Source organism: Oncorhynchus gorbuscha, linkage group LG02 (assembly GCF_021184085.1).
Source record: "Oncorhynchus gorbuscha isolate QuinsamMale2020 ecotype Even-year linkage group LG02, OgorEven_v1.0, whole genome shotgun sequence".
In the NCBI taxonomy this organism is placed as follows: Eukaryota; Metazoa; Chordata; class Actinopteri; order Salmoniformes; family Salmonidae; genus Oncorhynchus; species Oncorhynchus gorbuscha.
This window is the reverse complement of record NC_060174.1, coordinates 71,175,527-71,198,973: the sequence shown is the minus strand read 5'-3', so window position 1 is coordinate 71,198,973 and position 23,447 is coordinate 71,175,527. Positions and strand designations below refer to the sequence as shown.

The 23,447-nt window shown below is 40.6% G+C and overlaps 1 protein-coding gene across 13 annotated transcripts in view; it reads right to left on the bottom strand.

Moving 5' to 3' along the window:
* Window positions 1-18,206: 18,206 nt before the first annotated feature.
* The window catches only part of LOC124008625 (RNA-binding protein Musashi homolog 2-like), a 343,271-nt gene continuing 338,030 nt past the window's right edge, over window positions 18,207-23,447 (bottom strand). For 6 of the 13 annotated variants that reach the window (XM_046320047.1, XM_046320129.1, XM_046320098.1 and 3 more), the window contains one exon: window positions 18,207-20,688. In XM_046320047.1, coding sequence (XP_046176003.1) covers window positions 20,644-20,688 — 45 coding nt within the window. In that variant the 3' untranslated portion in view covers window positions 18,207-20,643. Of the gene's footprint in view, window positions 20,689-21,802; window positions 21,874-23,447 lie in introns of all 13 variants that reach the window. The other 7 variants (XM_046320058.1, XM_046320136.1, XM_046320106.1 and 4 more) reach the window with 3 other exon arrangements.

Below are 23,447 nucleotides of genomic sequence, written 5' to 3'. Positions count from 1 at the left end.
TGAGGTGCCTTGCTGAGGAGACGTTATCCATGTATCTCCCCAGAAAAGCCCTCACCTCTTCGTCCTTAACGTAAGGGTTGTAAATGTTGACAGTTACAACCCTAAAGTTATTCTTCGTCAGGCTTGTTATTTCATAGTGGCTCATCGGCCTCTCACCTCCCACTGCTCTTGCCCTTCTCAGGATATCATCGTGTTTCTCCTCTGTATATAGTGCCACGTCGTATGCTCCCTCCAACGAGTTGCCTTGGAAACAAAACACGTCCTTCACCGTCAGCTTTAGAATCCCCATCAATATTATCCTTCCAAAAGTTTCCCATCCTAAAGGCCCCAAGTCCTTTTCCTTCCAAGCAAACCGAATCGTGTTGGCCAGCCCAATCCCAGGGACCAACCGTGTTGATGGATTCTGCACCATCTCCGCAAGGAGAATGGCGCTCGTTCTCTTCTCTTCCAAAACAAGTAAAAAAGAAAAACCAAAGTGACTGAGCCTATTCTGGTGCAAACTAACAAAGAGACAGGAACAATCACCCACAAACACACAGTGAAACCCAGGCTACCTAAATATGGTTCCCAATCAGAGACAATGACTAACACCTGCCTCTGATTGAGAACCATATCAGGCCAGACATAGAAATAGACAAACAAATAGACAAACAAGACATCCAACATAGAATGCCCACTCAGATCACACCCTGACCAACCAAAACATAGAAACATACAAAGCAAACTATGGTCAGGGTGTGACAGTAAGTAAATTGTGTAAATTCTGTGTCTATATATTTTGTCTGTATACTCTGTTCATTCTGTTCATTCTGCTCATTGTGGCAGCACCATTTTATTGACTCCCATTCCTGTACATGCAGATGTATTATGGAGAATAAAGGTGATTCTGATTCTATCTTCAGAAGAATTCCTGGGAATACAAGGCAGAATGATACTTAAGTATAGTACGAGCACCATGGTTAGAGTATTGGGCCAGTCACCAAAAGGTTGCTGGTTAGAATACCAGAGACGGCGAGGTGAGAAATCTGTCGATGTGTCATTGAGCAAGGCACTTAACCCTAATATGCTTCAGGGGCGTCGTACTACTATGGCTGACCTTGTAAAACAACACATTTCACTGCATCTATCCGGTATATGTGACAGTAAAACATATTATTTCCAACCTCTCATTTCTTTCTAATTTAAAAACATAAACATAGTTTTCCAATTTACGCTGATGTGTTCTAAACATAGCTCTGTCACGTTCACCCATATCTAACAAATCTGTAATTGGAAATGAAGCATTGCCGGCATCTCAGACTGGCTCTTAATTGCTGTTAATGAGTGCTGAGGAGCCCCAAGGTCTGTGCAGTGTCCTCCACTTCTCACTGCGGTAGAGAGCCCATGCAAACTAACTAAGAGTAGCAGAGCTGCTCAGAGAGCCAGGCCGCACTGTAGATCATGAATATGCATGGTAGTCGTGCAGGTTGGCTAGCTCTCCCCTGCTTCCCCGACAGATTCAGATGGACATCGACCCACCAGGCAGCTCTCCTTTTGAGTTGCCACTACTTCACTTATGCAACCCAGTGTGTGTCTGTGAAACACAGTGTGTGTTGTAAAAGAGCTGTCACCATAGGCCATAGGTGGTAGTTCAGTGCACGGAGAAATCACAGGGAGCCTCTTCCTATGAGGCACTGTCACATTGCTGTATGCAGATGAGTCCACTACTGTCTGTTTAGAAAAACAGTATTGGATGGTTTATCCTCCACAAATAATAGTTATACTTTTCCTTTGAAATGTAAATAGAAAATGCAGCATTAACTGATCAGCTACATCAGAAGTGGTAAAAAGGGCTGAAGTTCCTAGGCAGTCTCCAAAGGGGGGTGAACAACCTTGATCTTGGACAGAGTCATACGTTTAACCCGTCATCTTGTCCAAAATAAGGATTAAGTTGTCAGCAACATAAGCGTACTTGTCTGACATCTATAGTTGATAATGATAAGATTCTTTTGGCAGGGAAGACCCTGAAAGATAAAACTTTAAGAAACAAGATATGACAGCATACAAGCAACTATATCAATATATTATTGCAATGTATGTTTTATCCTGCATCATATACATGAAAAGTGAATATAATTCTGGAAAAATAAATTGTTTGCGTGACCTATTACTGAGATATTGCCTACTACTCTGAAGATACTGTAAGGATGCCTTTAAAGCACATCAGTACAGAATGAATGCAGTAAAGAGTGAATACAGTGAGAACAGAACTGAATCCACTAGCATGAGATCTCAGAGGAGTTCTCTGAGTAAAAAATTCCAATGTTCTGCCTCCTAATCAAAAGTGTGAGTCATGGACAAAGGAAGCTCTAGAATACAAGGTGGCAGATAGCCTAGCGGTTAAGAGCTAGTAACAGAAAGGTTGCTGGTTCGAATCCCCTGGTCAGACTAGGTGAAAAATCTGTTGATGTGCCCTTGAGCAAGGCACGTTACCCTAATTGCTCCTGTAAGTCCCTCTGGATAAGAATGTCTGTTAAATTACTTAAATGTTCAAACACATTATATTATCAGGAATGCTATGTTACATTTATGCTCACATCAAATCAGGTTACACATCATGCAGCTAGGACTAAGACCCCTAGACATAACGAGTGCAGCAAAATCAGTAGGCTATTTATTGGTTTTGTAACATATGGGTGCTAGTCCGGCATACTGTACATTTTAACAGACATTAGCATTTGTAGTTCTACTCCGAGTGGTTTTGAGCCGGTATGGTTCGGTTTTGTGGTTGTGCATTTGTTGAGAAAGTTTGTAACAGGTGTCTGGCTTGCAAGATAGCTCATGGTTTTGGTCAACATAAATGTTTGGGGTGGCGGACATGAGGTTAGTCAATTATTTGCAGCTGGTAGTCATTAGTTACTGTAGGGCTGATGAGGTGTTTTGCACAAACATTGCGTTTATTGTTTTTGGCTATGGTTTTGATAGCTTTTGTTGGTGTCATGTCTGCAGCCGCTCCCCCTCTCTGGCAGCTACATAGACCTAGAGGTCGCCATGCTGCTCGTCATTACGTACACCTGCCACCATCGTTGCGTGCACCAGTGCATAATTGGACTCACCTGGACTCCATCACATCATTGATTGCCTCCACTATATCTGTCCCTTCCTCAGTTTCATCCCTTGTCTGCATTGATGTTGTTTTGTTTCTCTTGTCCAGATGCTGGTTTGCTTGTTTCATGCCTATTTATTATTAAATCCTCACCCTGTACTTGCTTCCCTTCTCCCGGCGTCTGTCATCTCAAGACCGTTATAGAATGCAGACACAAATGTTGGAAGCATCAGGGAAGCATTTTTACATTTTTTATTTTGGTGACGTTTGGGTGCCACTGCCGACGCAACCGGGGATACATCAGCTGGCTCATCAGGCTCTCATGCCTCAGCTGGCTTGAGAGGCTCACGAGCCTCAGTTGGCTCCGCAGGCTCCCACTTCATGTCTCAGCCAGTTCGTCGGGCTCCCGCGCCTCGTCATACCCGTCAGGCTCCCGCGCCTCGTCCGGTCCGTCAGGCTCGCCCAGGTAGGATGCCAGGTGGAACCCCTAGAGGGAGGCTTACTGTCACGTCTTCTCTATCGCTCGAGGTTGCCAGGCTGCTCATCATTACGTACACCTGTTACCATTGTTACATGCACCAGTGCTTCATCAGACTCACCTGGACTCCATCACGTCATTGATTGCTTCCACAATATCTGTCACTTCCTCAGATTCATCCCCGTGTCTGCATTGATGTTTTGTTTCTCTTGTCCAGATGCTGTTTTTAAATCCTCACCCTGTACTTGCTTCCAGTCTCCCAGCGTCTGTTGTCTCAAGACCGTTACAGTTGGCGCTGTTTGCATGATTAGATTTCCAGGTTTGGAGGTAGATCAGCATTTCTATTACAGATTGTAGCTTCATTCAATTTAATTGTCTGCATCACTTCCAATCCCCCAAATATGTTTTCACAAATATATACACTACCTTTAAAGTTTGGGGTCACTTAGCAATGTCCATGTTTTTGAAAGAAAAGCAACTTTTTTTGTAAATTAAAATCACATCAAATTGATCAGAAATACGGTGTAGACATTGTTAACATTGTAAATGACTATTGTAGCTGGAAACTGCACATTCTTTATGGAATATCTACATTGGTGTACAGAGGCCCATTATCAGCAACCATCACTCCTGTGTTCCAATGGCATGTTGTGTTAGCTAATCCAAGTTGATCATTTTAAAAGGCTAATTGACCATTAGAAAACCCTTTTGCAATTATGTTAGCACATCTGAAAACTGTTGTTCTGATTAAAAGAAGCAATAAAACTGGCCTTCTTTAGACTAGTTCAGTATCTGGAGCATCAGCATTTGTGGGTTTGATTACAGGCTCAAAATGTCCAGAAACAAAGAACTTTCTTCTGAAACTCGTCAGTCTATTCTGGTTCTGAGAAATTAAGTCTATTCCATGTGACATTGCAAAGAAACTGAAGATCTCGTACAACGCTCTGTACTATTCCCTTCGCAGAACAGCGCAAACCGGCTCTAACCAGAATAGAAAGAGGAGTGGGAGGCCTCGATGCACAACTGAGCAAGAGGACAAGTACATTAGTGTCTAGTTTGAGAAACAGACGCCTCACAAGTCCTCAACTGGCAGTTTCATTAAATAATACCCACAAAACACCAGTCTCAACATCAACAGTGAAGAGGCGACTCCGGGATGCTGGCCAACTAACCTTTACTTGGCGATAATATCTTCGTTTTCAATCCGGAAGAAACATGTCTCTTATAAACATATGTTCAGTTGCAGGTGGCATTTCCTAACATCTTTGCAGAAAGTAGTCCTTTCAATGCGACACATCTGTGGTTGTGACTATGTGTAGAAGTAGATGTGTGCGCATCAGAAAGTGCGATCAAAAAAAATATCTCCACACATACAAGAGGCATTTCTCATTCGATACAAAAAGTGGATTACATATATTTAGGAAGATTCACAGGTACAACCTGTAACTACAACTACAAGTTTATTTCGAATCAAGAATGAACAAAGTAAAATCAAATCAAACTTTATTTGTGACATGCCCCGAATACCGTGAAATGCTTACTTATTTACCAAATAAACAAAAGTAAAAATAATAAAAAGTAACACAATAAAATAACAATAACGAGGCTATATACAGGGGGTACCGGTATCGAGTCAATGGGCGGGGGTACAGGTAATTTGTACATGTAGGTGGGGGTAAAGTGACTATGCATAGATAATAAACAGCGAGTAGCAGCAGTGTTAGAACAACAAATCGGGGGGGGGGGTTCATGTAAATAGTCCGGGTGGCCATTTAATTAATTGTTCGGCATTCTTATGGCTTGGGGGTAGAAACTGTTAAGGAGCCTTTTGCTCCTAGACTTGGCGCTCCGCTAAAGCTTGTCGTGTGATAGCAGAGAAAGCAGTCTATGACTTGGGTGACTGGAGTCTTTGACAACTTTGGGAGCTTTTCTCTGACACCACCTAGTATATAGGTGTATATATACCCCCCAAACCAATTCTTTCTTTGGCCGCCTCTCCTTCCAGTTCTCTGCTGCCAATGACTGAAACGAACTACAAAAATCTCTGAAACTGGAAACACTTATCTCCCTCACTAGCTTTAAGCACCAACTGTCAGAGCAGCTCACAGATTACTGCACCTGTACATAGCCCACCTACAATTTAGCCCAAACAACTACCTATTTCCCAACTGTATTTAATTAATTTATTTATTTTGCTCCTTTGCACCCCATTATTTTTATTTCTACTTTGCACATTCTTCCATTGCAAAACTACCATTCAAGTGTTTTACTTGCTATATTGTATTTACTTTGCCACCATGGCCTTTTTTGCCTTTACCTCCCTTCTCACCTAATTTGCTCACATTGTATATAGACTTGTTTATACTGTATTATTGACTGTATGTTTGTTTTACTCCATGTGTAACTCTGTGTCGTTGTATCTGTCGAACTGCTTTGCTTTATCTTGGCCAGGTCGCAATTGTAAATGAGAACTTGTTCTCAACTTGCCTACCTGGTTAAATAAAGGTGAAATAAAAAAATAAAAAAATAGGTCCTGGATGGCACTTGGCCCAAGTGATGTGCTGGGTCGTACGCACTACCCTCTGTAGCTAAGTACACACTCCTGAGGGGCCCCAGTGTTGAGGATCAGTGTGGAAGACGTGTTGTTGCCTACCCTTACCACCTGGGGGCGGCTCGTCAGGAAATCCAGGATCCAGTTGCAGAGGTAGGTGTTAAGTCCCAGGGTCCTTAGTTTAGTGATGAGCTTTGTGGGCACTATGGTGTTGAATACTAAACTTTAGTCAATGGATAGCATTCTCCCATAGGTGTTCATTTTGTCCAGGTGGGAAAGGGTAGTGCAATTGAGATTGTGGATCATCTGTGGATCTATTGGAGCAGTATGCGAATTGGAATGGGTCTAGGGTATCTGGGAGGATGCTGTTGATGTAAACCATGACCAGCATTTCAAAGCACTTCATGGCTACCGGCGTGAGTGGTACGGGGCGGTAAACATTTAGGCAGGTTACCTTCACTCCCTTGGGCACAGGGACTATGGCGGTCTGCTTGAAACATGTAGATATTACAGACTCGGTCAGGGAGAGGTTGAAAATGTCAGTGAAGACACTTGCCAGTTGGTCCGTGCATGCTTTCAGTACACGTCCTGGTAATCCATTTGGCCTCGCAGCTTTGTGAATGTTGACCTATTTAAAGGTCTTTCTCACATCGGCTACTGAGAGCATACTCACACATTCGTCAGGAACAGCTGGTGCTCTCATGCATGCTTCAGTGTTGCTTGCCTCTAAGCGAGCATAAAAGGCATTTAGCTCATCTGGTAGGCTCGTGTCGCTGGGCAGCTCGCGGCTGGGTTTCCCATTCTAGTCCACAATAGTTTTCAAGCCCTGCCACATCCGACGAGCATCCGAGCCGGTGTAGTAGGATTCTGTCTTAATCCTGTATTGATGCTTTGCATGTTTGATGGTTCATCTGAATGCCTAGCGGGATTTCTTATAAGCCTCCGGAGTAGTGTCCAGCTCCTTGAAAGCGGCAGCCGATGACTAAGGCGGTATGCTCCTCAATGCCATTGGATGAATACCGGAACATATTCCAGTCTGTGCTAGCAAAACAGTCCTGTAGCGTAGCATCCGCGTCATCTGATCCTTTCGTATTGAGCGAGTCACTGGTACCTCCTGCTTTAGTTTTTGCTTGTAAGCAAGAATGAGGAGGATAGAATTATGGCCAGATTTGTCAAATGGAGGGCGAGGGAGAGCTTTGTATGCATCTTTGTTTGTGGAGTAAAGGTGGTCTAGTGTTTTTTTTCCTCTGTCAGAAATGAGTTTGCCTGCATTAAAGTCTCCAGCCACTAGGAGTGCCACTTCTGGATGAGTATTTTCTTGTTTGCTTATGGCCTTATACAGCTGGTTGAGTGCAGTCTTAGTGCCAGCATCGGTTTGTGGTGGTAAATAGATGGCTACGAATAATATAGATGAGAACTATTTTGGTAGATAGTGTAGTCTACAGCTTATCAAAAGGTATTCTACCTCAGGCGAGCAATACTTCGAGACTCACGTCTTACCATCTTACCAGACGCAGCTTCTCTGTCCTGCCGATGCACGGAAAATCCCGCCGGGCTCTATATTATCCCTGTCGTCATTTAGCCATGAAATGGTGAAGCAAAAGATATTACAGTTTTTAATGTCCCATTGGTAGGATAGTCTTGATCTTACATCATCCATTTTGTTTTCCAATGATTGCACATTGACCAATAGAACAGATGGTCCAGGAGGTTCTCACTCACCTATGAATTCTCAGAAGGCAGCCCGACCGCCGACCACTTTTTCACTGTCTTTTCTTCTCACAAATGATGAAGATTTTGGCCTGTTACCAAGAAAGCAGTACATTCTTCGAGTCAGACTCGTTAAATAAAAACTCTTTGTCCAGTTCGAGGTGAGTAATCACTGTTCTAATGTCCAGAAGTTATTTTCGGTCATAAGAGATGGTAGTAGCAACATTATGTACAAAATATGTTAAAAAATAAGTTACAAACAACGAAAATAAACTACCAAAATAGCACAGTTGGTAAGGAGACCGTAAAACAGCAGCCATCCCCTCCGGCACCTGGCAAGTAAAGGTTAGTAGAAATATATCCTGATTATGGCTAAACAGCATCCTATGCACAACCTCAGATGAGCAACAGCTCAGCCGCGAAGTGGTAGGCCACACAAGCTCACAGAACGGGACCGCTGAGTGCTGAAGCGTGTAAAAATCATCTGTCCTCAGTTGCAGCCCTCACTACTGAGTTCCAAACAAGAACTGTTCATCGGGAGTTTCCTGAAATGGGTTTCCATGGCCGAGCAGCCGCACACAAGCCTAAGATTACCAATGCGCAATGCCAAGCATCGGCTGGAGTGGTGTAAAGCTTGTCGCCATTGGACTATGGAGCAGTGGAAACGTGTTCTAGGTAGTGATGAAACACGCTTCGCCACCTGGCACTCAGATGGATTAATCTGGGTTTGGCAGATGCCAGGAGAACGCTAATCTTTTGGGGAAGACCGTTTGGGGAAGACTGTTTCCTGTTTCAGCATGACAATGCACCCATGCACAAAGCGAGGTCCATACAGAAATGGTTTGTCAAAATCGGTGTAGAAGAACTTGACTGACCTGCACAGAGCCCTGACCTCAACCCCATCAAACACCTTTGGGATGAATTGGAATGCCGCCTGCGAGCCAGGCCTAATCTCCCAACATCAGTACCCAACCCCACAAATGCTCTTGTAGCTGAATGGAAGTCCCTGCAGCAATGTTCCAACATCTAGTCGAAAGCCTTCCCAGAAGAGTGGAGGCTGTTATAGCAGCAAAGGGGGGACCAACTCAATATTAATGCCCATGATTTTGGAATGATGTGTTCGACGGGTAGGTGTCCACAATCTTTTGTTCATGTAGAGTATGTGAAGTGTATGCCTACCCTCTGCAGATTAAGGATGAGGTCAATTTAGGTGACACATTATTTTCTAAAGGAGGAAGGGATGTGGTTCCTCCGCAGGCTGACCAAAAGGATGTTTGTCTGTCAGGTGTTGATTTAACTGAGCTATGGGCTTTGGGTCATGTTGTGAGGTTAGTGAGGATTCGCTGGGAGCTACGGTCTGGCATTTGCAGGGTGACACGGCTGTGTTTTGTGATGAGAATCAGGAGCTTGAAGAAGTGAGTTTGGTGGAAAAGACAGATCCACCGGTTTTGTCACTTCCTGTTGTTGGGGAGCGGACGACAGTTAAGGTGGAGGAAAATGAGGAGTATATGGCTAGCGGTTCCCTTCCAGTGGGTGCTCAGGACCGGAGAAAACAGGCGTTTGGGAACAGGGATCGTGTTCCTAGTGAGTTGGCTGAAGTTGTGGTCGATGTTCACTTGTCCCTGGTGGTGGTTGCTCCAAGTCTCTCATCATTGCCTTCATATCAGATGGAGTTTGTTGCTTGTAACCATGGGCTGAGTGAATGGAATTGGGCTCCCAGTTTAGAAGCAGAGGGGTCAAAGGTTGCTCCTGGGTTCAATCTTTTTAGAGACTTTTGGTAGGAGTAAATTGTCTGAGTGCCTAATAATGAATTTGATGGATTTGTTTTGTCTGGCTTCTGGTTTTCTAGAATGGCTTTATCTCAGAGTTTAGGGTATCGGTAGGCAGGTTTCATAGCTGCAACTCTAGCGTTTATACTTCAGATATGGGTCTCTTCACTTAAGGGAGTTTTACAGCAAATTAAAAAGTATGACATGTTAGATATTTCTGGAAAATAGATATTGGTGACTGTAAGGTTTCTTGTTGGGGGAAGTGTTATGATATGGGGGTAGTTTAGTGTTAGCAGTAGCACACAGTTAGGCAACACAGTACCAGGATATAGTTCCACACTCCATCCCCAGGTGGCAGCACCAACTGGGTCAAGGGCTGTGCTATGCATGGAAGCATGGATAAGTCGACAGGTGTGAACAATCAGGATGATTGTCATTCTGTGACCAGAGGCATTGTGGCCTGCCAGTGTTTTGTGTTAGTTTAGTTTAGCCATTCCTCTTTGTAGTTTTATTTTTGTATATACTTATTTTGGGTCACCACTTTGAACGAATACTAATCTGCTCGGACTGACTGACCATGTGAGATATGACTGAGCTAGCCCTGGACCTAAGCTAAGGTTGCTGTCTCTCGGGTGCATGCATTCAACACCTGGTCGCATACTCTTACTTCTCACATTTATGCACACATCAAATCAGGTTACTGACCATGTAGCTAGGCCTAAGACCCCTAGACATAACAAGTGCAGTTAAATCAGTAGGCTAGTTATTGGTACTGTAACAGGAACTACAATGGCTGGCTTCACAAGACTACTAAATGACAAACACAGTAAATTGATTATGGTATTTCATGTAAAGGAGAATTCTTCTCTGTTGATCAAGATGTATTTAACTTGAAATAGACAGAAATTGCTTTTCTCAATACAAATCCCTTTCCATAATGGGCTACCTGACATAAAAATAAATAAAAAATAAAACCAAATAATTTTTTATTTGTAACAAGTGTAGACCTTACAATGAAATGCTTACTTACAAGCCCTTAACCAACAATGCAGTTTTAAGAAAATACCTAAAACAAAGTAAGAGATAAGAATAACAAATTATTAAAGAGCAGCAGTAAATAACAATAATGGGGCTGTATACAGGGGGTACACGTGCGGGGGCACTGGCATTGAGGTCATTTGTACATGTCGGTAGAGTTATTAAAGTGACTATGCATAGATAATAACAGAGTAGCAGCAGTGATCGGGGGGTAGCCTTTTGATTAGCTGTTCAGGAGTCTTATGGCTTGGGGGTAGAAGATATTTAGGAGCCTCTTGGACCTACACTTGGCGCTCCGGTACGCTTGCCGTGCAGTGCTGTTTTCCTGCAGTGATTAGCTTGTTCTTCCCTTCCCTGTTCCAAAATGTCTATCCTTCACAGTCAAATTAATTGTCAGACTAATAGCAACAGAGTACCTGTGTGTAGGTGAACTATTGCAGGTCATTACATAAATATAAACTGTTGAGATAAGGCTGGTCAGTGGAGTCTTACCATTGTCCAGCGAGGGCAATGTCCTTTCCATAGTAGTTATGCAATGTAGGACCAGTAAAAAGAGTCTGCATCAGTAAGGGAATGAGGAGGGAGGGGAATGAGGCAGTACTGACTTCATCACATTCATAATAACCCTGATTTCTCTAATCCTCTGGAGCAATTTGAATCATCAAATCAAATCAAATCAAATTGTATTTGTCACATACACATGGTTAGCAGATGTTAGTGCGAGTGTAGCGAAATGCTTGTGCTTCTAGTTCCGACAATGCAGTAATAACCAACAAGTAATCTAGCTAACAATTCCAAAACTACTACCTTATAGACACAAGTGTAAGGGGATAAAGAATATGTATATAAAGATATATGAATGTGTGATGGTACAGAGCGGCATAGGTAAGATACAGTAGATGGTATTGAGTGCAGTATATACATATGAGATGAGCATGTAAACAAAGTGGCATAGTTAAAGTGGCTAGTTATACATGTATTACATAAGGATGCAGTAGATGATAGAGTACAGTATATACGTGTACATATGAGATGAATAATGTAGGGTATGTAAACATTATATTAGGTAGCATTGTTTAAAGTGGCTAGTGATATATTTTACATCATTTCCCATCAATTCCCATTATTAAAGTGGCTGGAGTTGAGTCAGTGTGTTGGCAGCAGCCACTCAATGTTAGTGGTGGCTGTTTAACAGTCTGATGGCTTTGAGATAGAAGCTGTTTTTCAGTCTCTCGGTCCCAGCTTTGATGCACCTGTACTGACCTCGCCTTCTGGATGATAGCGGGGTGAACAGGCAGTGGCTCGGGTGGTTGTTGTCCTTGATGATCTTTATGTCCTTCCTGTGACATCGGGTGGTGTAGGTGTCCTGGAGGGCAGGTAGGTGATACGTTGTGCAGACCTCACTACCCTCTGGAGAGCCTTACGGGTGTGGGCGGAGCAGTTGCCGTACCAGGCGGTGATACAGCCCGACAGGATGTTCTCGATTGTGCATCTGTAGAAGTTTGTGAGTGCTTTTGGTGACAAGCCAAATTTCTTCAGCCTCCTGAGGTTGAAGAGGCGCTGCTGCGCCTTCTTCACAATGCTGTCTGTGTTGGTGGACCAATTCAGTTTGTCTGTGATGTGTAAGCCGAGGTACTTAAAAGTTACTACCCTCTCCACTACTGTTCCATCGATGTGGATAGGGGGGTGTTCCCTCTGCTGTTTCCTGAAGTCCTCAATCATCTCCTTAGTTTTGTTGACGTTGAGTGTGAGGTTATTTTCCTGACACCACACTCCGAGGGCCCTCACCTCCTCCCTGTAGGCCGTCTCGTCGTTGTTGGTAATCAAGCCTACCACTGTTGTGTCGTCCGCAAACTTGATGATTGAGTTGGAGGCGTGCGTGGCCACGCAGTCGTGGGTGAACAGGGAGTACAGGAGAGGGCTCAGAACGCACCCTTGTGGGGCCCCAGTGTTGAGGATCAGCGGGGTGGAGATGTTGTTGCCTACCCTCACCACATGGGGGCGGCCCGTCAGGAAGTCCAGTACCCAGTTGCACAGGGCGGGGTCGAGACCCAGGGTCTCGAGCTTGATGACGAGCTCGGAGGGCACTATGGTGTTAAATGCCGAGCTGTAGTGGATGAACAGCATTCTCACATAGGTATTCCTCTTGTCCAGATGGGTTAGAGTAGTGTGCAGTGTAGAATCATTAAGACGAGACACCGTTTGAAATGGAAGGAAAACCAAAGGAAGCAGCTCTGCTGATGGCACACGTTTGCAATTCTCCATCTCAGGTAAAACATAACTGATTACGTTTTGACAATCGTATTAAAAAGTTTACCTTCATTTCTGTGTAGCTCAGTTGGTAGAGCATGGCGCTTGTAACGCCAGGGTAGTGGGTTCGATCCCCGGGACCACCCATACGTAGAATGTATGCACACATGACTGTAAGTCGCTTTGGATAAAAGCGTCTGCTAAATGGCATATATATTATTATTATTATATTATTTCAGTGTGCGTGTGGGATGGCTACTGAGTGACTTGTCTCCCCTGCGAGGCTGCAAAATAACTGTCAGTCTCTTTAAGCATCCGGGAATGTACTCAATCTATTTTCTTTGCTCATCATTTTATTGTACTGTACTCAAAGAAACAGGCTTTCCATTTGACTGCATCTCTGGCTGAACTCGAAGTTGAACGTGGTCCATAAACATAGTGAGAGTCATAGTGAGACAGAAGTGACTTTGCATTGCACAAAAAGCACCAAACTATTCGACCTCATGAGCGAGGTGCCTTTGAAAACAATAAAGCTGCAATATGCAAGATATTAAATATATGCTGAATAAGCTCCACAGCACACTATCCATCATCGTTGCGCTTTCACCAAATGGGCTGTTTTCACCTCACCTCAAGTAAAGCTTCTATTAAGAGCCCTGGCTTGATCTTCAGGAGAGATCTCTGTGTTAGGTGTGGTGGGGTGATATAATTACTGGCTAAGACAAATGTTTTCCCCTTGGCCTGTGCAAAAAAATGAAATTAAACACCTTTGAATATTTTAATAAGCAGACAGTGAACCTGGGGGCACCTGTAATAAAATGTGGTTAGTATGATTAATAAAACTAAACACCATCACAGAGAGAGAAGCTACCTCAGACCCAGGACTGCAGAATTAGGTACATGGGTTAGACGGACTGAGATCGCAACTAGAGGGACTTGATACTGTGGGTTTAAGGGAATCAGAGTTCAAGAGACCACAGGTCAGCTTTAATAACATGGGAGAAAGAAGTTGATATCCATTGATTGATATCCATGGACATAAGTATTGTATTGGTTTTTTTCTTTCTAAAACAGTAGCAAAATAGTGTGGATAAAATAGTTTTGCCTGATTTTGTACAAAGCTAGGCAAAATGTATATATGGTGCCTTCAGATGTATTCATACCTATTGACATATTCCACATCTTGTTGTGTTACTGCCTCAATTCAAAAGGGATAATGACAAAGTGAAAACAGAGATGTTTGCAAATTTATGAAAAATTAAATACTGAAATATCTCATTTACATAAGTATTCACACCCTTGAGTCAATACTTCGTAGAAGCAACTTTGGCAGCGATTACAGCTGTGAGACTGTCTGGGTAAATCTCAAAAAGCTTTCTGAACCTGGATTGTGCAACATTTACCCATTATTCTTTTCAAAATTTCTTAAGCTCTGTCAAATTCCTTTTTGGTAATTGCGAGACAACCATTTTCAGGTCTTGATATAGATTTTCAAGTAGTTTGAAGAAGGTCCTCTAGGATTTTGCCTGTGCATTCAGTTTTCTTTTTATCCTGAAAACTCCCCAGTCCTTTAACGATTACAAGCATACCCATAACATGATGTAGCCAACACTATGCTTGAAAATATGGAGAGTGGTACTCAGAAATGTGTTGTATTGGATTCGCCCCCAAAATAACACTTAGTATTCAGGACAAAAGTGAATTGCTTTGCCACATTTTTTGCAATATTACTTTATTTATTGAAATACCTTATTAAAAAGTTTACCTCCATTACAGTGTGTTTGTGGGATGGCTATTGAGTGACTCGTCTCCACTTCCTTTCCGGAAACTGATTTTAGGAAGGACGCCTGTATCTTTCTAGTGACTGGGTGTATTGATACACCATCCAAGTAATTCATGACTTCACCATGCTCAAAGGGATGTTTAATGTCTGCTTTATTTTATTTTAAAATCTACCAATAGGTGCCCTTCTTTGCAAGGTATTGGAAAAACTCCCTGGTCTTTGTGGTTGAATCTGTTTGAAATTCACTGCTCGACTGAGGGACCTTACAGATAATTGTATAAGTGGGGTAGAGGGATGAGATAGTGTTTAACATAAATTTTGAAAGACCATTATTGCACACAGAGTGCAACATATTATGTGACTTGTTAAGCAAATGTTTACTCCTGAACTTATTTAGGTTTGTCTTAAGAAAGGGGTTGAATACTTATTGACTGAAGACATTTCAGCTTTTAATTTTTAATACATTTCTAAAATTCTATATACAAAAAAACACAATTCCACTTTGACATTATGGGGTAAACAAATCTAAATGGAATCCATTTTAAATTCCGGCTTTAACACAACAACATGTAGAAAAAGTCAAAGGGTGTGACGACTTTCTGAAGGCGCTGTATATGATTGTACCATTCAGTGCTCATAATACCTTAAATGTTGCATTTACTGGCAATATTGAGACCGTCCACATTTTATAGGATGAATAATACAATCTTATTACAACAGTTAAGCAAAGAAACAAGGAATAAAACAGTTCAGTTTATTTTATTTTATTTTCCAGACAGACACATCGATTTCTGGACCACAGTAGAGGATGGAAACCTTTCACAATTTTTTTTCATCATTATTATTATTTGAAAATACAAATATAAAATTATACTTTCCACATCTGAGATGTGAGAGACCCCCATCCATTTGAGTTTATGTTACAACAGGGCTTGAGCAAAGCCATACAAGAAGACCTGAAAGATGCTTTCAGACGTCAGTCAGTTCTGTCAGTCTCTCGCCGTAAAAAGTCTGTTAACGTTAAAAAATGGGCAAGTGTTAGGAAAGGCAAATAAGGAGCAGACAGCAAGTCAGTGAGGGGAGCTCAGTGGAAGGCTGCTCCTCCACTCTGGAAAACACTGGATATTAAGTGGAAGGACAATAGCCTCATTATGCTGTGCAGTCATAGACTGCCCACTTTTCCTCATACGTTACTACAGATTGGAGTAGCAGCCGTGCACTCCGACCCACACACGTTAAGACTATCCGAAAGAAACTAGAGGATGGCTCACTCATTGCTACAGTCATCTTTAATGTATTGCCTATGCCAGACCATTGAAGAAGGTCCAGTTAAAATTTTGAAGACAATGCAATGCCAAAAGAGCACACTAGCTTACCATAACGTTGACTGTTTTGACAGCGAGTGATGAAAACAGTGTTGGCTACTATGCTATACAGACCCATGTGAGACAGGGTTTTGCTGTGTCTAGAATACAGAAGGCCCACTATTCTCATCTAGTCACACATGTTCACATGAAGGATATACAGGTCAGACACGTGTACTCATAACAGAACATGTATGTACTGTATGTACACAGAACTAATGAACACTGGTGATTCATGGAGGATGGGATGAAATGATTGGCCATTGCCTAGCACTTGCCTCAAAATTCAAGTTTAAATGGATACGGTAGTACTCCAATTATCAACACCTTCCAGGTCATTTTTGTCCTTTCCGATTTTTTTTCTTAAACCAACATTTTTTTTTTTTACTTCAATGGAATTTCTATTCTACTAAGATGTGTAACATTCATCAGCTGTAAACTGCTGTCAATGACAACTAAAATGACAGCAACAGAGCCATGCTACCTTAAAGTCCAAGCTACGGGATCAAATCAAAATCATATTTGAACACAGATCAAAAGGAAATGAGCTTCTTAATGGGATAACCAGCCTTTACTTTAATCAGAGGAGGAGATAACTATAGAATAAGTACCTCAAGGCATTGCAATGTTATCATGAGTACCGTATAGAATATATATGAAATAAAACTGTTCCCGAGTGGCGCAGCGGTCTAAGGCACTGCATCTCAGTGCTTGAGGTGTCACTACAGGCACCCTGGTTCAATTCCAGGCTGTATCACAACCAGCCGTGATTTGGAGTCCCATAGGGCGGCGCACAATTGGCCCAGCGTTGGCTGGTGTAGGCTGTCATTGTGAATAAGAATTTGTTCTTAACTGACTTGCCTAGTTAAATATAAAAAATATATATTAAAAAAACTGCTACAGATCTGTATGTAGGACCTGGACTGTTGATTTTCATCCTGCCACACACATTTAATTTCTTTGTGAACATGTTATGGACAGTAAATCTATGAATTAATCCAATATTTACTTTATTATTAACTCCTATAATAGTCTTATTGAATTCATCTACAATATTTGACTTTCTCTGTCCTCCAATAAACTAAATCCTTGACAAAAGGCTCCAAGGCCAAAATATCTATCTAGAAGTGCTGCTTATTATTATAAGTGAGAAAATACATGAATATCTAAGCTTAGATGCACTTCCCCACCTGTAAATGATCTTCATTAAACTTGACATTGTCCTCCCCCTTGCTATACACATTACAGTTTTACTAACCACCTGAACTACTGTATGAAGACATTCAACAACAGGTGAACTAGTTAAGAAACAATCATTAGGACGATTCATTCTGTGTAATCTTTGCTCCAAGTATGTAATGGCATCAAATGATCCCCTCTAGAAGTTAGATGACCTCAAATTCTTTGCAACCGTTGTGAAGTAGTAAGCATAGCTGTCTAGATCCGTGAGGGCAACATTAACAGAGAACATATACAAGCCTGTCTTTGATTAGAATAAAGCGCTGATTTCCAGGGACTAAAAAAAGTATTCACAAAATGGATGTTTTTGGAGTGAAAGAAAAGGCAGAGACTTAAAAAACCAAGTGGTATCTAAAAATAGCAGAGCCTTATAGGCATCTGGGATATTTTCAAAGTGTACAAAGATTAAAAGATATTACAGTTTAGTAGTGGTATTATTATTGTTATCATCATCATCATCATCATTAATATGTTAACTTTAAAAAATATATATGGTTTTTTTTTCGCACATAAAATCTTTTTCATAATTAATAGCTTGTGTCCCTTAGAAAGTAATACAAAAAAAATGTTTTGCATATCTAGCGTTAGCATTTAAGGTAGTATGGCACACCCCTTTTAAAACATTCAAGGGTGGAGAATATCCAAATAATGCCTTGTTTAAATTTTTTTATCTTACAGCAATTTGTTTCTCTATAGGTCTTCTGTGAGAGCTTTGGTTAGTTGAAACCATGTGAGATCGGTAAAACACAACAGAAAAGGAAATAGACATATGAAACATGGCATGGAACTGCTATTCAAATAATTGCCTGCAAATGTATGTCAAACCTTTGATAATAAGAGCAAGTTCTATCCTTACTGGTCCTAAATCCACTAATAACTACAAGTACTATCACATTACACCTACGACTAATTACAAGGAGATAGAGGAGATAGAGGAGAGTAAGAGAGAGGGGGGTGGTGGGTGGGGTATAATGTGACAGAGGAAGGAGGCAGAGGAAGGGAGAACAACAAAGAAGAGCATAGACCACTACACTGGTATCAAAGACAGCACTCTGTTACAAGTTCATTGTGATTTTGTTTTTTGTACACACTTGATATGCATGGATGATCAACAAAATATTGTATGTGGTGACAGGGAATGGAAAGAGAGAAATCGATGGATGCACAGTACATTTTAATATAATATTACAATTATTAATAGTAACCACAATATCAATAAAACCCCCTGACTCAAAATTGAAATCAGTGAAGAAGCATCTTTTTTTTTTTTGTATTTCTTTTTTTCTTTTACATTTGAACATTACACCGGTTCTCTTCTGTTTTCTCATTTCAATTATTACTTGTTTATCTCCACATCGTTCAAAAGCATCCAGTATTTTCCTTCACCTGGTTGTTCTGAACAAAAGAGCTAATGAAATGAAACATCAGGTGAAATGAAATACCAAATACATTTGCAGCAGGAAAAGTACATCATCAGAATAGACACCACTCATTCCATCATCATGTGTACAACTCTTACTGCACTTAAAAGCATGTCATTAAATGTCTCTCTATATTCGAGCAAAACCTGTCCCTACACATGTACTGCATAAGAAATCTGCGCATCAAGCTATGATTAACAGGATGAATCATTTATTCAGTGTCTTCTGGCCGGATCTCAATATTTTAGATTAGAAGTTGACCATACAATGAAATCCAAAGACCACAAAACATTGGTAGTAATGAATCAGTTAATTGCGATCTGCCAATCTGTTTATTCACCCCTGTGTATGCCTATTCTAGAGAGGAGCAACGTCCAATATTCCTTCATACTTCACCCCAGACACAACCATTTTAAATAGCCAACATATACATGTGCAAATAGGAAATGGCCTGTTCTTTCTTTACTGCTCACAGTGCAATGATTTATAATTTTTTTCCATTCAATGTTTTAATCTATTTGCCACTAAAATAAATTAAACTTGTCAACAATTCCAAGGTATAACTCACAGGACTGAGGTATGGTATCAAAATATTTGCCTTCCTAATTCATTTGAAAAGAGAACTGATGGAGAGAACAAGTGTTATACACGGACTCTACCACAGAGTCCAGATACTGCGTCCCAAACTTAACAGGAACAAGCAGGAGGGAACAAACAACAACCAACTACAAACGAGTTGAATTCTTCTCTCCGGAGTATAAAAGTGTCAGGATGCGTAGAGCACTGTAAAATGCTTAGGCTCGAGTTCTATTCTTCAACACTAAATACAGTGTGCTTTGGAAGAAATGATCACTCTTTTTGAAATAATATTGATTTCTAAATAACAGTTGGTTAGACAAAAAGATACCAATGATCTTTTTGTTCCTTTAAAACTGAACTCACCTTAAAACTGAACTGAACTGTGCACTGAACTCACCTTTTGTAAATATGCTGGTATGACACTTGTAAAGTTATTCAGCTTGTGTATTTCCAGAGCAAGCCATCAGTGTTCTGTCCATCACTGGGTTAGTCACTGTCTCCGAGCAGTAAAGGATAATAGTATTTGTTTAGAGCTTTTTTTCTATTCACACGCTAGAACATTTCTTTGACAAACCATCACAAAAATATGCTATCCTCTCATCAAGTTGGTTATGCACGATTGGAATAATATTTACAGTTACATTTATTTTTCTTAAATCTTGAATTCACAATGTATTTATATGAAATTGTTTATAGTATACATGTTTTTTTCTAAACAACAAAAACAACATTTATAAAAAAGGACCATAAAAATATTGGAGTCCTCTTTGTATTGCCCAAAAAATAGGTAATTATGGTTAACAATGAGACATCACCAAAAAAAAAGCAGCTACTAAAATGCATTAGTTAGTTACACTCTCGAATATGTCATTTGAAATAAAATGGATGTTTTTTTTTCCAAACCTTTCCACTTTGGATTTATTTTGTGTGCAAAAACACACCTGAAGCTCTGATCCGTTTCGTTTAAATGATTGGTACCAAAGGTGTAGGCATGACTTGATAACATTCAACTATGACCCCCCAAAGAGAGAAGCAAAACCATTTACATGAGTACACTAGAAGACAAAACCATTTACATGAGTACACTAGAAGACAAAATCCCAAATAAGGCGAAACTAAAATGCCTCTCTCTGAAGCTAATCAAAGAACTAATAAAAGAAAGGAAAAAAGTGAATGAAATCAACATGAAACATACCAAGCCAGGTTGTCAGGTTACAGGGTTGGATTATGATACAGCAGTTTATTCTTTTCTGAGATGATTTGAACTTTGTTGTTGTTGTTGTTGTTGTTGTTGTTGTTGTGGTTCCACCTCTCATTTCTCCTGGGTGACGCTGTAGTGCTTGAAGTTGGATGGCATCACCTATACTCAGAGCTAATTAGAAGCTTCGGCCTGTCTTCCCTGGACCACCAGATAGACTCTGCTGAGGAACACAGATCCAGCGAAACGATTAGGAACATGTACATTTTAAATAGCACAAAACATGACCACATAAACCTCACCATAACCTAGCATACTAACAAAACAATACAATACAATAATCTTATAACATTGTTTGCTACTATACAATGTGTGTAAGACAATGAGGAACATCATCATAAGGTGTAATAGCAATGAAAAACAGAAAAACAGACACACAACCACAGGAGACTACAAATGCATTCTACTATAGTGGAGTGATCACAAGCACAGCTATGAGGAGGAACTCATCCTCCCAGAATTCCAGTTGACATCGACTGCGTCTAATACTGTTGTTTTCTCTTGCCTCATACACCATCAGAGTTAACAACGGTTCATTTAGTGTGTTTACATTCTTGTTCTCATTTAGCAGATGCTCTGATCCAGAGTAACTTGGGTTGCAAGTGCATTGCTCAAGAGCAAATCAACAGATTTTTCATCTAGTTGGCTCAGGGATTCGAACCAGCATCCTTTCAGTTACTGACCCAACGCTCTTAACAGCACCCTGCTGCGTTTAATTATATTAATAACTGGAACATTGGCTATTATCTTCAGATGAGTCCCTGACCAACAACGTCAACCAGAGACAATAGGCATTACACAGACGCTGACATGTCATGGGCTTTACTTGACACATTGACTTGACTTTAAATGACAGGAGAATAAACCCAATCTTTTGCCATGAATGCAAACCAGAGAAAGCAACAGTACACAGTCAATTTAACCAAGAATATCATTATTGGTATTCTATTGATGTCGGCCTATAGGATTAGTGAAAGATATACAGTAAATCAGGGAGGACAAGTTCCACAACAAAAGCTTCATTATGTATTGTAAAAACATGCAATGTTGTTAATTTGCCATTTGCGCACACATTTAGCATTTTAGACTTAATTCAAAAAGCTTGTTTCTGTATCTGTACAAGTTTGTAGGATGATGATGTGAAATATAGGTTTCCTGTATGCATTTTTACAGAAGAAAGGAAAGGTGAAATTGCAGTTGATGTAACAAAGTAATGAGGTAAATCTAAAGAAACAGATGGGTAAAGACTGCTGAACAATATAAATGGAATATAATACCTCCAATGAGATGGCAACCAACCACCTGTTCAATGGTATCCATTTGTAAAAGCTGTCGCAATCAACGGGCCCTAAAAGTGTACAGTCAGTACCTTTGTCAGTATGCATTTCAGGGAAAAAAAAGAGTGAGTACATTGTATCCATTTTGTTCTGCTAGCATGAATGGGTATTCTCTGTTCCTGTTCATCATTTCGATCACTAGAGCAATAGATAATCATCATAAATCTCATGGGTTTTTAATTCTCTTAGGGGGAAGAACCTGTCCCTTGTAGCATTTTACAGATTCCAGTGTGCTCTTTCTTACTCAGTGAGAGTGTTTACACTGTTATTCACTGATATTCAAAACCCCACAACTACTGGAGGTCAATTACACATGGTGACGCAATGTTCACATCTTCTAAATGATTCAGTTGATTCTAATGATCAGATGGAAGAGAGCTGGAATTGAGTAAAAAGCTACACGGATGATTGAATGATGACATAGTGAATGAATCATTAGCACAATAGAGACAAAACAGAAGGAAAGTTTGAGAAGACTAGAGGCAAATTGAAGCACAATTTGTTTTGAAGAGAAGATTTACACAACAATCCCTCAACACATAGTTGCCAGCCTAGCCAACTACTGCACAAGGGCCTAAGGACCTGTGAGGAACATAAGATTTCACTTTGTACATACATATATATACTCATTCATGCCAACATGAACAATATTCATTAATTCATGCAAAAGCTACTTAGCATTGTCATACAAAATCTCTTATGATGATCAGCCTGTTCTGCACACTCTCCCCAGCGTGATCTACTGTATGTTATTGTGCATAATATTGTCTGTAACCTATAAGTGAACTGGGAAACTGACACAGCATTCTTAGAGGGCAGAAAGAACAAAAAGCCCATTTGTATTTTATTTTAAACTGAGCCGGTTATCTAGCTCCTCATCTGTCTATTGTGTCTAACAAACTAAGGACAAATTGATTTATAGAAACGCTTCAATGAAACATATCTAAAAAATATCTCAAATGTTTAATAGCCATTAGTTTTCTTTGTCATCTTGTTCAATTCAAATCCAAGGGCCAAAGGGGACTTGAGCCCAGTCCATTATTGTTTATGTAAAGGGATAATAAAATCTATCGAAAATAATGAACGACGTGGAACTGACCGACGTGTAGAGCCCCGAGTTGATTATCCATTTCATACCATGGCTATAATTGAACACATTTGTCGATAGAAATGCGTTCAACATCCACTGAAGTAGCTAGCAATTTTACTAGATAGCTAAATTAGTTGCTGAGGTAACCAAACAGACTTGATAACCAAACCATCAGCCCTAGCTTACCATTATGAACATCGAATTCAACATAATCTGCATGTGCACTGGAGGTGAGAAGGCTACCACGGCGATTCACTGGTTCATTGCACTCTGTTCGATTCATTGAGTCATTTTAAAGTGGATTAGTTTGAACGGAATTTAGTACAACTGAAGTAGAAATTAAGAACGCATTTTGACAGCCCTTGTGGGAAACCTACAACTAAAACCTCGATTTTATTCTGTAAAGAAGTATAGCTGCATCAAAAATATCATATCTCTCTTCGCATAATATTGTTATTGAGAAATGTACAAATGGGTGGCCTTATTCTGACTAGC